General features: G+C 47.6%; 1 protein-coding gene across 1 annotated transcript in view; it reads right to left on the reverse strand.

The window, feature by feature from the left end:
• Window positions 1-6,856: 6,856 nt before the first annotated feature.
• The window catches only part of LOC122933867, a 33,602-nt gene continuing 21,031 nt past the window's right edge, over window positions 6,857-19,427 (reverse strand). Inside the window, exons 8-12 of the mRNA XM_044288951.1 lie at window positions 8,542-8,629; window positions 8,170-8,333; window positions 7,723-7,826; window positions 7,445-7,565; window positions 6,857-7,160 (exon numbers count right to left, since the gene is read on the reverse strand). Coding sequence (XP_044144886.1) covers window positions 7,451-7,565; window positions 7,723-7,826; window positions 8,170-8,333; window positions 8,542-8,629 — 471 coding nt within the window. The 3' untranslated portion in view covers window positions 6,857-7,160; window positions 7,445-7,450. The remainder of the gene's footprint in view (window positions 7,161-7,444; window positions 7,566-7,722; window positions 7,827-8,169; window positions 8,334-8,541; window positions 8,630-19,427) is intronic.

Here is a 19,427-nt window from a genome sequence, read left to right on the forward strand (position 1 = left end):
CCCCCTGTAAGGCTCCATTCAGACATCCGCATGATTTTTTACGGATCCATGGATACATGGATCGGATCCACAGAACGCATGCGGACGTCTGAATGGAGCCTTACAGGGGGGTTATCAATGACAGGGGGTGATCAGGGTAATCAGGGTGATCACCCCCCTGTCACTGATCACCCCCCTGTAAGGCTCCATTCAGACATCCGCATGATTTTTTACGGATCCATGGATACATGGATCGGATCCACAGAACGCATGCGGACGTCTGAATGGAGCCTTACAGGGGGGTTATCAATGACAGGGGGTAATCAGGGTGATCACCCCCCTGTCACTGATCACCCCCCCTGTAAGGCTCCATTCAGACATCCGCATGATTTTTTACGGATCCATGGATACATGGATCGGATCCACAGAACGCATGCGGACGTCTGAATGGAGCCTTACAGGGGGGTTATCAATGACAGGGGGTGATCAGGGTAATCACCCCCCTGTCACTGATCACCCCCCCTGTAAGGCTCCATTCAGACGTCCGCATGATTTTTACGGATCCATGGATACATGGATCGGATCCGTAAAAATCATGCGGACGTCTGAATGGAGCCTGACAGGGGGGTGATCAATGACAGGGGGTGATCAGGGAGTGTATATGGGTGATCACCCGCCTGTCATTGATCACCCCCCTGTAAGGCTCCATTCAGACGTCCGCATGATTTTTACGGATCCATGGATACATGGATCGGATCCGTAAAAATCATGCGGACGTCTGAACGGAGCCTGACAGGGGGGTGATCAATGACAGGGCGGTGATCAATGACAGGGGGGTGATCAGGGAGTTTATATGGGGTGATCAGGGGTTTATAAGGGGTTAATAAGTGACGGGGGAGGGGGGGGGTGTAGTGTAGTGTAGTGTGGTGTTTGGTGGGACTGTACTGACCTACCTGAGTCCTCTGGTGGTCGATCCTAACAAAAGGGACCACCAGAGGACCAGGTAGGAGGTATATTAGACGCTGTTATGAAAACAGCGTCTAATATACCTGTTAGGGGTTAAAAAATTCGGATCTCCAGCCTGCCAGCGAACGATCGCCGCTGGCAGGCTGGAGATCCACTCGCTTACCTTCCGTTCCTGTGAGCGCGCGCGCCTGTGTGCGCGCGTTCACAGGAAATCTCGCGTCTCGCGAGATGACGCGCCGATGCGTCCAGGAGGAGAAAAGCAACCACCTTCCGGACGCATCGGCGCGTTAGGCGGTCCGGAGGTGGTTAAGGACACGGCCATATTTCACCTTAAGGACCAAGTCATTTTTTGCAAATCTGACCAGTGTCACTTTATGTGGTGATAACTTTAAAACGCTTTGACTTATCCAGGCCATTCTGAGATAGTTTTTTCGTCACATATTGTACTTCATGGCACTGGTAAAATGGAGTCAAAAAATTCATTTTTATTTATAAAAAAGTACCAAATTTGCCAAAAATTTAGAAAAATTTCCAAATTTCAATTTCTCAACTTCTATAATACATAGTAATACCTACAAAAATAGTTATTACTTTACATTCCCCATATGTCTACTTCATGTTTGGATCATTTTGGGAATTACATTTTATTTTTTGGGGATGTTGCAAGGCTTTGAAGTTTAGAAGCAAATTTTTCAGAAAGTTTCTAAAACCCACTTTTTCAGGACCAGTTCAGGTCTGAAGTCACTTTGTGAGGCTTACATAATAGAAACCACCCAAAAATGACCTAATTCTAGAAACTACACCCCTCAAGGAACTCAAAACTGATTTTAAAAACGTCGTTAACCCTTTAGGTGTTCCACAAGAGTTAATGGCAAATGGAGATAAAATTTCAGAATTAAAATTTTTGGGCAAATTTTCCATTTTAATCAATTTTTTCCAGTTATAAAGCAAGGGTTAACAGCCAAACAAAACACTATATTTATTGCCCAGATCCTGTAGTTTGCAGAAACACCCCATATGTGGCGTAAACTACTGTACGGGCACACAGTAGGGCGTAGAGCGAAAGGTGCTCTGTGTGGTTTTTGGAAGGCAGATTTTGCTGGACTGGTTTATTTACACCATGTCCCAATTGAAGCCCCCCTGATGCACCCCTAGAGTAGAAACTCCATAAAAGTGACCCCATTTTGGAAACTACGGGATAAGGTGGCGGTTTTGTTGGGACTATTTTTAGGGTACATATGATTTTTGGTTGCTCTATATTACATTTTTGTGAGGCATGGTTACCAAAAATATAAATTCTGAAATTTCATATCCATTTGCCATAAACTGTTGAGGAACACCTAAAGGGTTAATAAAGTTTGTAAAATCAGTTTAAAAAAACCTTGAGGGGTGTAGTTTCTTAGATAGGATCACTTTTATGGAGTTTCTACTCTATGGGTGCATCAGGGGGGCTTCAAATGGGACATGGTGCCCAGATAAAAAGACCATCAAAATCTGCCTTCCAGAAAACATACGGCGTTCCTTTCCTTCTGCGCTCTGCTGTTTGCTCATACAGCAGTTTACGACCACGGGGTGTTTCTGTAAACTGCAGAATCAGGATAATAAATATTAAGTTTTGTTTGGCTGTTAACCCTTGCTTTGTTACTGGAAAAAAATGGATTAAAATGGAAAATTTGCCAAAAAATTAATTATTTTGACCGTGTTCATCTGAGGGGTTAGGTCATGGAGTATTTTTATAGAGCAGATTCTTACGGACGCGGCGAAACCTAATATGTCTAATTTTCTTAAATTTATTTATGTTTTACACTATATTATCTTTTTATAAACCCCCCAAAAATTTTGGTATCTCCATAGTCTAAGAGTCAGTTTTTTTTTCGTTTTTAGCAGATTATCTTAGGTAGGGGCTCATTTTTTGCAGGATGAGAAGACTGTTTTATTGACACTATTTTGGGGGGCATATTACTTTTTGATCACTTGCTATCACAATTTTTGTGATGTAAGGTGCCCAAAAAATACCTTTATTTGCACCGTTTTTATTTTATTTTTTTGACCATGTTCACCTGAGGGGTTAGGTCATGGGGTATTTTTTATAGAGCAGATTCTTACGGACGCGGCGATACCTAATAAGTCTACTTTTTTTATTTATTTTCGTTTTACAAAATAATATTTTAGAATTTTTTTTTTTTTCGTTTTAGTGTCTCAAGTCTGAGAACCATAATTTTTTTATTGTCAGCGGCTAAATGGAATTAAAATTGGGGAAGGGGATTATAAATTTAGTGTGGTACTCCCTGAAGCAACCAATAACACAGAGGCCCGGATGATCGGGGCACGTGTCGCACTGAGTAGTCGTGTCCTTCTGTATCCCCTTCCTGTGACACACTCTGCACTTTTTTGGGGTCCGTCCCTTCTTTCCAGTATGGGGGACCACACCTGGAAAGTGTTGGCCAGGGACGATCCGGGCGCCTCCAGTTCCCGAGGTACTCCGGCCTGCTCTTTACCGGTCAGAAAAGATCAAGTCCTTGAGGACTGCCTCATAGAACTGCAACTTTTTTGTACCATGCCCGGGTTTTGCGCATGGCATTATATGGCTTGAGGACTTGATCAGAGAGATCAACTGCTCCCATATACCGATTGTAGTCGACAATACAATCGGGCTTGAGGACCGTTGCCACGGTACCTCGCACAGAGACGGGGGTGGTGCTGTTACCATGAATTGTGGACAGTACAAGGACATCCCTCTTGTCCTTATATCTAACCAGCAACAGGTTTCTACTGGTAAGGGCACGGGTCTCACCCCTGGGAATAGGTACCTGGAGGGGGTAGGCAGGGAGGCCGTGTAGATTTTTCCGCACGGTCCCACAAGCGACCGTGGATCTGGCAGCGAGGGACTGGAACAAGGGGATAATAGTATAAAAGTTATCCATGTACAGGTGGTAACCCTTATCCAGCAGTGGGTACATAAGGTCCCACACAAGTTTCCCGGTAACACCCAGAGTGGGGGGACAGTCTGGGGGTTGAATACGGGAATCTCGCCCCTCGTACACACAAAACTTGTAAGTGTACCCTGAGGTACTCTCACAAAGTTTGTACAGCTTCACGCTATACCTCGCCAGCTTAGAGGGAACATACTGGCGGAAAAGGAGTCTCCCCTTGAAAGCAATGAGAGACTCATCAACCACGACTTCCCTTCCAGGTACATAGGCCTCCAAAAATTTGGCTCCAAAGTGATCGATGACCGGCCTGATTTTGTACAGACGGTCATAGGCAGGATCACCTCGCGGGGAGATGCTGCATTATCTGAATAATGCAGGCATTTCCGGATGGCCTCAAACCGGGAGCGTGTCATGGCCGTACTGTAAAGTGGGGTCTGGTAGAGGACGTCCCCACTCCAGCAATGCCTGACACTAGGTTTCTTGACTAGGCCCATATGCAGCACGAGGCCCCAAAATGTCCTCATCTCGGCTGCACTGACCAGGGTCCAGCCACCGGGCCTAGCCAAAAAGGAGCCCGGGTGTTGAGCAACAAACTGTTGGGCGTACAGGTTCGTCTGCTCCACCATTAGATTTACCAGTTGGTCACTGAAAAAAAAGACTAAAATAGTCATATTCAGTGAAGCCCACTGTGGAAATATGGATTCCTGGTTGGCCAACAAAATCAGGAATCGCAGGCTCAAAATGCTCTGGGGTACACCATGCAAGTTCACCGGTAGGGGGCACAGGTCGACTTAACTGATCGGCCAGAAAACTAGTACGAGCCCCAGAGCTGCTCGTACTAGGGTGGGCCACAGGGTCCCTAGCATGGCGGTCCCCTTGCTCCACCTGGCGGCGTCTCCAATGCCTTGGGGGCTCATCATCATCGCTAGATGATGAAGACGCGGATGACAAAAGGAAAGTGGGGTCATCCTCGTCCTCACTGGGACTATCAGAGTTGGAGGCAAGCTGGGCGTATGCCTCCTCGGCCGAGAACATCCGGCGGGCCATATGGGAGTGTGTATGTGCGTGTGTGGAAATCTTTATTCAGTGTGCGTGTGTGTGGGGGCACGGGTGTTCGCGAACTTAGCCTAAACCTAACAGAAAAAATATATAAACTAAATTAAAAAAAGGGCAAAAAATTTGAAAAAAAATAATATAAAATAAAAATTCAAGTTGCTGATCAGCAGTGGGGTGTGCGATGCGCTAACAGTGGCCGGACTCTAAGAGTGTCAGCCACAGTCAGCGTACGCAGAAAAATAAAAAAATAAACTGCTTGCGCCCAAAAAAAAGTTGGGGGGGGACAAGCTACAGCACCCCTGGGGGTTCTAGGGTCACACAGCTATGCTGTGGACCCCAGACACCCGATTTAGGGTGATGCAACAAAAAAAAATATTTTTATTTTTTCAACTAAACTATCCCTGAATACCCCTGCCTAACCTGTCCCTAACCAATACCTAAATACCTTTTAGTGCCAGAGGGCACTGTGGAGGGTCAGAAGGGGGTGCTGGTCACAGATGCAGGTGCTGCGGGTGCTGGCTGTAGAGATCCGATGCAGCGCTCCTCTCTCCTCAGCTCCCGGACACAGAAAGGAGGAGGAGAGGAGCGCTGCAGTAATTTGAAACTCCTGCCTGCCCACCTACCAATCAGAGCCGATCCTGAGAGGTGATGTCACCATCACCTCTCAGGATCGCAGGATGGTGATTATCACACAACCGATCACTATCCTGTTCCGGGTTATCGGGTCCCCAGAGACCCGAATAACCTGGAAAGGCAGCAAACCGTAGGTCTGAATTGCCCCCCCGCATTGTCGCAGAGCTATGTATTCTGGACAGAGGGGCGGCTGTGGATGTAGTGTTTCTGGATTTTGCTAAGGCTTTTGATACTGTCCCTCAAAGACGTTTAATAAGTAAAGTAAGGTATATTGGCTTGATAAGTATAGTTTGTAATTGGATTGAAAACTGGCTGAAGGACCGTATCCAGAGAGTTGTGGTCGATGATTCCTATTCAGAATGGTCCCGGGTTATAAGTGGTGACCCCAAGGTTCAGTGCTCGGCCCTTTATTATTTAATTATTTATTAATGATATTGAGGAGGGGATTAATAGCACCATATCTATTTTTGCAGATGACACTAAGCTGTGTAGCTCTGTACAGTCTATGGAAGATGTCCTCTGAGTGATTGGGCATCAACTTGGCAAATGAGGTTCAATGTGGATAAATGTAAAGTTCTGCATCTTGGTAGTAATAACCTCTGTGCATTATATGTCCTAGTGGAGGTAACACTGGGAGAGTCACTTATAGAGAAGGATTTGGGTGTCCTTGTAGATGGTAGATTAAATAACAGCACAATGTCAATCAGCTGCTTCTAAGGCCACCAGGATATTGTCATGCATTAAACGAGGCATGGACTTGCGGGGCAGGGATGTCATATTACCACTTTACAAAGCATTGGTGCGGCCTAATCTGGAATACGCAGTCCAGTTCGGGGCACCAGTCCATAGAAAGGACGCTCTGCAGCTGAAAAAAGTGCAGAGGAGAGCGACTAAACTGATAAGGGCATGGAGGGTCTTAGTTATGAAGAAAGATTAAAATAATTGAATTGATTTAGTCTTGAGAAGAGACGTCTAAGGGGGGACATGATTAACTTGTACAAGTATATAAATGGGCCATACAAAAAATACGGTGAAAAGCTGTTCCATGTAAAATGTGCTCAAAAGACATGGGGGCACTGCCTCCGACTGGAGAAGAAAAAGCTCAGTCTCCAGAAGCCTCAAAGCTTCTTTACTGTAAGAACCGTGAATCTGTGGAATAGACTCCTCAGGACGTGGTCACAGCAGGAACAGGGGACGGGTTTATAAAGGGTTTAGACGAATTCTTAAATGTAAACAACATTAATGCTTATGAAAACGTGTAGGAATCTGAGTCTCACTTCCTTCTGGGATTCGTGTCCCCACTGAACCCTTGGTTGAACTTGATGGACGTATATCTTTTTTCAACCGTATTAACTATGTAACTATGTAACATCAGCACCACTATCACCCCCATCAGCACCACTATCACCCCCATCAGCACCACTATCACCCCCATCAGCACCACTACTGCTTTCTCCAGCACAGTCTTATGATATGTCAAAGAGATGATCAGAAAACCCCCTTCAAGTAGCCCAGTGCCTCCAGAATAAGACCCCAGGAATCTCATGGTGATGTCTCCATCTTCTCCCTGGTTCTGGGCTTCCAATATGGAATCTACAAGACAAGATCACACATAAATGGCTGACTATACAGGAGGAGTAGGGCATAGGGGGTGAGTTGTCTGCTCAGGGCCCAACAGGGGGCAATTATTTTGTGTATTCCCCAGTTAAATAAAATGATGTAGTATTTCAGATTTCTCATGTGCTGCCATCTAGTGGTCAAACAGTTACACTGCAGACAGATAATTGCTGCCTGAGCCAAGATAAGCAGCTTTCACACGGAAGGGAAGCCTGTAGACAGCTTACACAAAACCGACTCTGGGGGGTCCCAGAACATACCGGCTGCTACCTGGCGGAGTTCTTCACACAAATCCATTGACGTCCTGTAGAGCAGTCTAGCGCCCCCAGGTGGGAGTTCAGGTAAGCGCATCTCAGGAGGCTGATGTTCTCATTATCCACACTAGGAAATACAATCGTATCGCTTATGTATCGGCAGATCTTCTCCCCCCACTAAATCTATCTGTGCATCATGGATTGACTATCATCCAGCTTTCCAGGAACAGATATAAGAAGTGAAATATATTTATGGGGTTTTCATGAATTTTGGGGACACCTACCTGCCATCATACAGAGAACCGTCAGTCCACATCCACCGCCCGTCCTGGTTCTTGCTGAGCCCAATCCAGTAATTAACCTTTTCCCGGTATCTTTTTATGGTTTTCTAGAAGAGGAAAAGGATTGTTATAAATGTACCCAAAAACTCTGTAGCAACTCAATCCCCCCCGATGTCTCTGCCCCTCCCCCATATGATACTGCTGATAGGCCAACACATCATACTGTCCCCTCTTCATCTCCCAGTCACTGCAGCTTCAGATATTTCTGATCACATCCAGCTTTCTCTGTCTCTTGCTTTTTAGGTGGAGTTCCCCTTTAAGGTTTGGTATTCTGAGATGAAGCAGAACAACATAAATACCTGAGGATGGAGGAGCTCGGTGTGATGAACGAGGGGGTGACCTGATGTATGAGGACAAGGACAGGGGGAGGGAGGAGGGGGATGAAGTCACCTGTATCTCCGGATCGATGAGCACGGCCAGTGTGGAGCCATGTGTAGTGCAGAACTCCCGGCTGTCAGTCCAGGACTTAGAATCAACTGAGAAGAAGTAACAGCGACCTCCAACCCAAATCCAGGACTCTTCACATGGGGGTCCCCGGAAGTCGACCAAACACACTAAACGTATCAAGTAACAGTCACTTTCCCAACTACTGACTGCTAAGAAGTTGCAACATTGTATCATCTCATGACATGTATGACATCACCCGCTGCCCCTCCCCTAATTCACTGTTGTGTGACATCATAAGACTGTATTCAGAACACGCCTGTGTCATGTCCGCATTCTCACAGATAATAATGTACCTCGTACAGATAAATCACTCACCATACAGCAAGCCAGACAGCAAAGAGGCGACCAGCACCGAGCAGATAATCAGACAAAAGCAAGGAATCTTCACAGGCCGGCTGCAGAACTTAAAGAGAAGAAAAATGCATTAACGCAGTTCCATTGTAAACCACATGAGGCAGTATATCAGGATGCAGCACCACTGATCACCACATGAGGCAGTATATCAGGATGCAGCACCACTGATCACCACATGAGGGCAGTATATCAGGGTGCAGCACCACATGAGGCAGTATGTCAGGATGCAGCACCACTAATCACCACATGAGGCAGTATATCAGGATGCAGCACCACTAATCACCACATGAGGGCAGTATATCAGGATGCAGCACCACTAATCACCACATGAGGCAGTATATCAGGATGCAGCACCACTAATCCCCACATGAGGCAGTATATCAGGGTGCAGCACCACTAATCACCACATGAGGCAGTATATCAGGGTGCAGCACCACTAATCACCACATGAGGGCAGTATATCAGGGTGCAGCACCACTAATCACCACATGAGGCAGTATATCAGGATGCAGCACCACTAATCACCACATGAGGCAGTATATCAGGATGCAGCACCACTGATCACCACATGAGGGCAGTATATCAGGATGCAGCACCACATGAGGCAGTATATCAGGATGCAGCACCACTAATCACCACATGAGGCAGTATATCAGGATGCAGCACCACTGATCACCACATGAGGCAGTATATCAGGGTGCAGCACCAGTAATCACCACATGAGGCAGTATATCAGGATGCAGCACCACTAATCACCACATGAGGGCAGTATATCTGGATGCAGCACCACTAATCACCACATGAGGGCAGTATATCAGGGTGCAGCACCACTAATCACCACATGAGGCAGTATATCAGGATGCAGCACCAGTAATCACCACATGAGGCAGTATATCAGGGTGTAGCACCACTAATCACCACATGAGGCAGTATATCAGGATGTAGCACCACTAATCACCACATGAGGCAGTATATCAGGGTGCAGCACCACTAATCACCACATTAGGGCAGTATATCAGGGTGCAGCACCACTAATCACATGAGGGCAGTATATCAGGATGCAGCACCACTGATCACCACATGAGGCAGTATATCAGGGTGCAGCACCACTAATCACCACATGAGGCAGTATATCAGGATGCAGCACCACTAATCCCCACATGAGGCAGTATATCAGGATGCAGCACCACTAATCACCACATGAGGGCAGTATATCAGGATGCAGCACCACTGATCACCACATGAGGCAGTATATCAGGATGCAGCACCACTAATTACCACATGAGGCAGTATATCAGGATGCAGCACCACTAATCACCACATGAGGCAGTATATCAGGATGCAGCACCACTAATCACCACATGAGGCAGTATATCAGGATGCAGCACCACTAATCACCACATGAGGCAGTATATCAGGGTGCAGCACCACTAATCCCCACATGAGGGCAGTATATCAGGGTGCAGCACCACTGATCACCACATGAGGCAGTATATCAGGGTGCAGCACCACTAATCACCACATGAGGCAGTATATCAGGATGCAGCACCACTAATCACCACATGAGGCAGTATATCAGGGTGCAGCACCACTAATCCCCACATGAGGGCAGTATATCAGGATGCAGCACCACTAATCACCACATGAAGCAGTATATCAGGGTGCAGCACCACTAATCACCACATGAGGCAGTATGTCAGGATGCAGCACCACTAATCACCACATGAGGCAGTATATCAGGATGCAGCACCACTAATCACCACATGAGGCAGTATATCAGGGTGCAGCACCACTAATCACCACATGAGGCAGCATATCAGGATGCAGCACCACTAATCACCACATGAGGCAGTATATCAGGATGCAGCACCACTGATCACCACATGAGGCAGTATATCAGGATGCAGCACCACATGAGGCAGTATATCAGGATGCAGCACCACTAATCACCACATGAGGCAGTATATCAGGGTGCAGCACCACTAATCACCACATGAGGCAGTATATCAGGATGCAGCACCACTAATCACCACATGAGGCAGTATATCAGGATGCAGCACCACTAATCACCACATGAGGCAGTATATCAGGATGCAGCACCACTAATCACCACATGAGGCAGTATATCAGGGTGCAGCACCACTAATCACCACATGAGGCAGTATATCAGGATGCAGCACCACTAATCACCACATGAGGCAGTATATCAGGGTGCAGCACCACTAATCACCACATGAGGGCAGTATATCAGGGTGCAGCACCACTAATCACCACATGAGGCAGTATATCAGGGTGCAGCACCACTAATCACCACATGAAGCAGTATATCAGGGTGCAGCACCACTAATCACCACATGAGGCAGTATATCAGGGTGCAGCACCACTAATCACCACATGAGGCAGTATATCAGGGTGCAGCACCACTAATCACCACATGAGGGCAGTATATCAGGGTGCAGCACCACTAATCACCACATGAGGCAGTATATCAGGGTGCAGCACCACTAATCACCACATGAAGCAGTATATCAGGGTGCAGCACCACTAATCACCACATGAGGCAGTATATCAGGATGCAGCACCACTAATCACCACATGAGGCAGTATATCAGGATGCAGCACCACTAATCACCACATGAGGCAGTATATCAGGATGCAGCACCACTAATCACCACATGAGGGCAGTATATCAGGGTGTAGCACCACTAATCACCACATGAGGCAGTATATCAGGATGCAGCACCACTAATCACCACATTAGGGCAGTATATCAGGGTGCAGCACCACTAATCACATGAGGGCAGTATATCAGGATGCAGCACCACTAATCACCACATGAGGCAGTATATCAGGATGCAGCACCACTGATCACCACATGAGGGCAGTATATCAGGATGCAGCACCACATGAGGCAGTATATCAGGATGCAGCACCACTAATCACCACATGAGGCAGTATATCAGGGTGCAGCACCACTAATCACCACATGAGGCAGTATATCAGGATGCAGCACCACTAATCACCACATGAGGCAGTATATCAGGATGCAGCACCACTAATCACCACATGAGGCAGTATATCAGGATGCAGCACCACTAATCACCACATGAGGCAGTATATCAGGGTGCAGCACCACTAATCACCACATGAGGCAGTATATCAGGATGCAGCACCACTAATCACCACATGAGGCAGTATATCAGGGTGCAGCACCACTAATCACCACATGAGGCAGTATATCAGGATGCAGCACCACTAATCACCACATGAGGCAGTATATCAGGGTGCAGCACCAGTAATCACCACATGAGGCAGTATATCAGGGTGCAGCACCACTAATCACCACATGAGGCAGTATATCAGGGTGCAGCACCACTAATCACCACATGAGGCAGTATATCAGGATGCAGCACCACTAATCACTACATGAGGCAGTATATCAGGGTGCAGCACCACTAATCACCACATGAGGGCAGTATATCAGGGTGCAGCACCACTAATCACCACATGAGGCAGTATATCAGGGTGCAGCACCACTAATCACCACATGAAGCAGTATATCAGGGTGCAGCACCACTAATCACCACATGAGGCAGTATATCAGGATGCAGCACCACTAATCACCACATGAGGCAGTATATCAGGATGCAGCACCACTAATCACCACATGAGGCAGTATATCAGGATGCAGCACCACTGATCACCACATGAGGCAGTATATCAGGATGCAGCACCACTAATCACCACATGAGGCAGTATATCAGGATGCAGCACCACTAATCACCACATGAGGCAGTATATCAGGGTGCAGCACCACTAATCACCACATGAGGCAGTATATCAGGATGCAGCACCACTAATCACCACATGAGGCAGTATATCAGGGTGCAGCACCACTAATCACCACATGAGGGCAGTATATCAGGGTGCAGCACCACTAATCACCACATGAGGCAGTATATCAGGGTGCAGCACCACTAATCACCACATGAAGCAGTATATCAGGGTGCAGCACCACTAATCACCACATGAGGCAGTATATCAGGATGCAGCACCACTAATCACCACATGAGGCAGTATATCAGGATGCAGCACCACTAATCACCACATGAGGCAGTATATCAGGATGCAGCACCACTAATCACCACATGAGGGCAGTATATCAGGGTGTAGCACCACTAATCACCACATGAGGCAGTATATCAGGATGCAGCACCACTAATCACCACATTAGGGCAGTATATCAGGGTGCAGCACCACTAATCACATGAGGGCAGTATATCAGGATGCAGCACCACTAATCACCACATGAGGCAGTATATCAGGATGCAGCACCACTGATCACCACATGAGGGCAGTATATCAGGGTGCAGCACCAGTAATCACCACATGAGGCAGTATATCAGGGTGCAGCACCACTAATCACCACATGAGGCAGTATATCAGGGTGCAGCACCACTAATCACCACATGAGGCAGTATATCAGGATGCAGCACCACTAATCACCACATGAGGCAGTATATCAGGATGCAGCACCACTAATCACCACATGAGGCAGTATATCAGGATGCAGCACCACTGATCACCACATGAGGCAGTATATCAGGATGCAGCACCACATGAGGCAGTATATCAGGATGCAGCACCACTAATCACCACATGAGGCAGTATATCAGGATGCAGCACCACTAATCACCACATGAGGCAGTATATCAGGATGCAGCACCACTAATCACCACATGAGGCAGTATATCAGGATGCAGCACCACTAATCACCACATGAGGCAGTATATCAGGGTGCAGCACCACTAATCACCACATGAGGCAGTATATCAGGATGCAGCACCACTAATCACCACATGAGGCAGTATATCAGGGTGCAGCACCACTAATCACCACATGAGGGCAGTATATCAGGGTGCAGCACCACTAATCACCACATGAGGCAGTATATCAGGGTGCAGCACCACTAATCACCACATGAAGCAGTATATCAGGTGCAGCACCACTAATCACCACATGAGGCAGTATATCAGGATGCAGCACCACTAATCACCACATGAGGCAGTATATCAGGATGCAGCACCACTAATCACCACATGAGGCAGTATATCAGGATGCAGCACCACTAATCACCACATGAGGGCAGTATATCAGGGTGTAGCACCACTAATCACCACATGAGGCAGTATATCAGGATGCAGCACCACTAATCACCACATGAGGGCAGTATATCAGGATGCAGCACCACTAATCACCACATGATGGCAGTATATCAGGATGCAGGACCACTAATCACCACATGAGGCAGTATATCAGGATGCAGCACCACTAATCACCACATGAGGCAGTATATCAGGGTGCAGCACCACTAATCACCACATGAGGCAGTATATCAGGGTGCAGCACCACTAATCCCCACATGAGGCAGTATATCAGGATGCAGCACCACTGATCACCACATGAGGCAGTATATCAGGATGCAGCACCACTGATCACCACATGAGGGCAGTATATCAGGATGCAGCACCACTAATCACCACATGAGGCAGTATATCAGGGTGCAGCACCACTAATCACCACATGAGGCAGTATATCAGGGTGCAGCACCACTAATCACCACATGAGGCAGTATATCAGGGTGCAGCACCACTAATCACCACATGAGGCAGTATATCAGGATGCAGCACCACTAATCCCCACATGAGGCAGTATATCAGGATGCAGCACCACTGATCACCACATGAGGCAGTATATCAGGATGCAGCACCACTAATCACCACATGAGGCAGTATATCAGGGTGCAGCACCACTAATCACCACATGAGGCAGTATATCAGGGTGCAGCACCACTAATCACCACATGAGGCAGTATATCAGGGTGCAGCACCACTAATCACCACATGAGGCAGTATATCAGGATGCAGCACCACTGATCACCACATGAGGGCAGTATATCAGGGTGCAGCACCAGTAATCACCACATGAGGCAGTATATCAGGGTGCAGCACCACTAATCACCACATGAGGCAGTATATCAGGGTGCAGCACCACTAATCACCACATGAGGCAGTATATCAGGATGCAGCACCACTAATCACCACATGAGGCAGTATATCAGGATGCAGCACCACTAATCACCACATGAGGGCAGTATATAAGGGTGCGGCACCACTAATCACCACATGAGGCAGTATATCAGGATGCAGCACCACATGAGGCAGTATATCAGGGTGCAGTACCACTAATCACCACATGAGGCAGTATATCAGGATGCAGCACCACTGATCACCACATGAGGGCAGTATATCAGGATGCAGCACCACATGAGGCAGTATATCAGGATGCAGCACCACTAATCACCACATGAGGCAGTATATCAGGATGCAGCACCACTAATCACCACATGAGGCAGTATATCAGGATGCAGCACCACTAATCACCACATGAGGCAGTTTATCAGGATGCAGCACCACTGATCACCACATGAGGGCAGTATATCAGGATGCAGCACCACATGAGGCAGTATATCAGGATGCAGCACCACTAATCACCACATGAGGCAGTATATCAGGATGCAGCACCACTAATCACCACATGAGGCAGTATATCAGGATGCAGCACCACTAATCACCACATGAGGCAGTTTATCAGGATGCAGCACCACTAATCACCACATGAGGCAGTATATCAGGATGCAGCACCACTGATCACCACATGAGGGCAGTATATCAGGATGCAGCACCACATGAGGCAGTATATCAGGATGCAGCACCACTAATCCCCACATGAGGCAGTATATCAGGATGCAGCACCACTAATCACCACATGAGGCAGTATATCAGGATGCAGCACCACTAATCACCACATGAGGAAGTATATCAGGATGCAGCACCACTAATCACCACATGAGGCAGTATATCAGGATGCAGCATCACTAATCCCCACATGAGGCAGTATATCAGGATGCAGCACCACTAATCCCCACATGAGGCAGTATATCAGGATGCAGCACCACTAACCACCACATGAGGCAGTATATCAGGATGCAGCACCACTGATCACCACATGAGGCAGTATATCAGGATGCAGCACCACATGAGGCAGTATATCAGGGTGCAGTACCACTAATCACCACATGAGGCAGTATATCAGGATGCAGCACCACTGATCACCACATGAGGGCAGTATATCAGGATGCAGCACCACATGAGGCAGTATATCAGGATGTAGCACCACTAATCACCACATGAGGGCAGTATATCAGGATGCAGCACCACTAATCACCACATGAGGCAGTATATCAGGATGCAGCACCACTAATCACCACATGAGGCAGTATATCAGGATGCAGCACCACTAATCACCACATGAGGCAGTATATCAGGATGCAGCACCACTAATCACCACATGAGGCAGTATATCAGGATGCAGCACCACTAATCACCACATGAGGCAGTATATCAGGATGCAGCACCACTAATCACTACATGAGGCAGTATATCAGGGTGCAGTACCACTAATCACCACATGAGGCAGTATATCAGGATGCAGCACCACTGATCACCACATGAGGGCAGTATATCAGGATGCAGCACCACATGAGGCAGTATATCAGGATGCAGCACCACTAATCACCACATGAGGCAGTATATCAGGATGCAGCACCACTAATCACCACATGAGGCAGTATATCAGGATGCAGCACCACTAATCACCACATGAGGCAGTATATCAGGATGCAGCACCACTAATCACCACATGAGGCAGTATATCAGGATGCAGCACCACTGATCACCACATGAGGGCAGTATATCAGGATGCAGCACCACATGAGGCAGTATATCAGGATGCAGCACCACTAATCACCACATGAGGCAGTTTATCAGGATGCAGCACCACTAATCACCACATGAGGCAGTATATCAGGATGCAGCACCACTAATCACCACATAAGGGCAGTATATCAGGATGCAGCACCACTAATCACCACATGAGGCAGTATATCAGGATGCAGCACCACTAATCACCACATGAGGCAGTATATCAGGATGCAGCACCACTAATCACCACATGAGGCAGTATATCAGGGTGCAGCACTACTAATCACCACATGAGGCAGTATATCAGGATGCAGCACCACTAATCACCACATGAGGCAGTATATCAGGATGCAGCATCACTAATCCCCACATGAGGGCAGTATATCTGGATGCAGCACCACTAATCCCCACATGAGGCAGTATATCAGAATGCAGCACCACTAACCACCACATGAGGCAGTATATCAGGATGCAGCACCACTAATCACCACATGAGGCAGTATATCAGGGTGCAGCACCACTAATCACCACATGAGGCAGTATATCAGGGTGCAGCACCACTAATCACCACATGAGGCAGTATATCAGGATGCAGCACCACTAATCACCACATGAGGCAGTATATCAGGGTGCAGCACCACTAATCACCACATGAGGCAGTATATCAGGGTGCGGCACCACTAATCACCACATGAGGCAGTATATCAGGGTGCAGCACCACTAATCACCACATGAGGCAGTATATCAGGATGCAGCACCACTAATCCCCACATGAGGCAGTATATCAGGATGCAGCACCACTAATCCCCACATGAGGCAGTATATCAGGATGCAGCACCACATGAGGCAGTATATCAGGATGCAGCACCACTAATCACCACATGAGGCAGTATATCAGGATGCAGCACCACTAATCACCACATGAGGCAGTATATCAGGATGCAGCACCACTAATCACCACATGAGGGCAGTATATCAGGGTGCAGCACCACTAATCACCACATGAGGGCAGTATATCAGGATGCAGCACCACTAATCACCACATGAGGCAGTATATCAGGGTGCAGCACCACTAATCACCACATGAGGCAGTATATCAGGATGCAGCACCACTAATCACCACATAAGGGCAGTATATCAGGATGCAGCACCACTAATCACCACATGAGGCAGTATATCAGGATGCAGCACCACTAATCACCACATGAGGCAGTATATCAGGATGCAGCACCACTAATCACCACATGAGGCAGTATATCAGGATGCAGCACCACTAATCACCACATGAGGCAGTATATCAGGGTGCAGCACCAGTAATCACCACATGAGGCAGTATATCAGGGTGCAGCACCACTAATCACCACATGAGGCAGTATATCAGGATGCAGCACCACTAATCACCACATGAGGCAGTATATCAGGATGCAGCACCACTAATCACCACATGAGGCAGTATATCAGGATGCAGCACCACTAATCACCACATGAGGCAGTATATCAGGATGCAGCACCACTAATCACCACATGAGGCAGTATATCAGGGTGCAGCACCAGTAATCACCACATGAGGCAGTATATCAGGGTGCAGCACCACTAATCACCACATGAGGCAGTATATCAGGATGCAGCACCACTAATCACCACATGAGGCAGTATATCAGGATGCAGCACCACTAATCACCACATGAGGCAGTATATCAGGATGCAGCACCACTAATCACCACATGAGGCAGTATATCAGGGTGCAGCACCAGTAATCACCACATGAGGCAGTATATCAGGGTGCAGCACCACTAATCACCACATGAGGCAGTATATCAGGATGCAGCACCACTAATCACCACATGAGGCAGTATATCAGGATGCAGCACCACTAATCACCACATGAGGCAGTATATCAGGATGCAGCACCACTAATCACCACATGAGGCAGTATATCAGGATGCAGCACCACTAATCACCACATGAGGCAGTATATCAGGATGCAGCACCACTGATCACCACATGAGGCAGTATATCAGGATGCAGCACCACTAATCACCACATGAGGCAGTATATCAGGATGCAGCACCACTAATCACCACATGAGGCAGTATATCAGGGTGCAGCACCAGTAATCACCACATGAGGCAGTATATCAGGGTGCAGCACCACTAATCACCACATGAGGCAGTATATCAGGGTGCAGCACTACTAATCACCACATGAGGCAGTATATCAGGATGCAGCACCACTAATCACCACATGAGGCAGTATATCAGGATGCAGCACCACATGAGGCAGTATATCAGGATGCAGCATCACTAATCCCCACATGAGGGCAGTATATCTGGATGCAGCACCACTAATCCCCACATGAGGCAGTATATCAGGATGCAGCACCACTAATCACCACATGAGGCAGTATATCAGGGTGCAGCACCACTAATCACCACATGAGGCAGTATATCAGGGTGCAGCACCACTAATCACCACATGAGGCAGTATATCAGGATGCAGCACCACTAATCACCACATGAGGCAGTATATCAGGGTGCAGCACCACTAATCACCACATGAGGCAGTATATCAGGGTGCGGCACCACTAATCACCACATGAGGCAGTATATCAGGGTGCAGCACCACTAATCACCACATGAGGCAGTATATCAGGATGCAGCACCACTAATCCCCACATGAGGCAGTATATCAGGATGCAGCACCACTAATCCCCACATGAGGCAGTATATCAGGATGCAGCACCACATGAGGCAGTATATCAGGATGCAGCACCACTAATCACCACATGAGGCAGTATATCAGGATGCAGCACCACTAATCACCACATGAGGCAGTATATCAGGATGCAGCACCACTAATCACCACATGAGGGCAGTATATCAGGGTGCAGCACCACTAATCACCACATGAGGGCAGTATATCAGGATGCAGCACCACTAATCACCACATGAGGCAGTATATCAGGATGCAGCACCACTAATCACCACATGAGGGCAGTATATCAGGATGCAGCACCACTAATCA

This window comes from Bufo gargarizans, chromosome 4 (genome assembly GCF_014858855.1).
Source record: "Bufo gargarizans isolate SCDJY-AF-19 chromosome 4, ASM1485885v1, whole genome shotgun sequence".
In the NCBI taxonomy this organism is placed as follows: domain Eukaryota; kingdom Metazoa; phylum Chordata; class Amphibia; order Anura; family Bufonidae; genus Bufo; species Bufo gargarizans.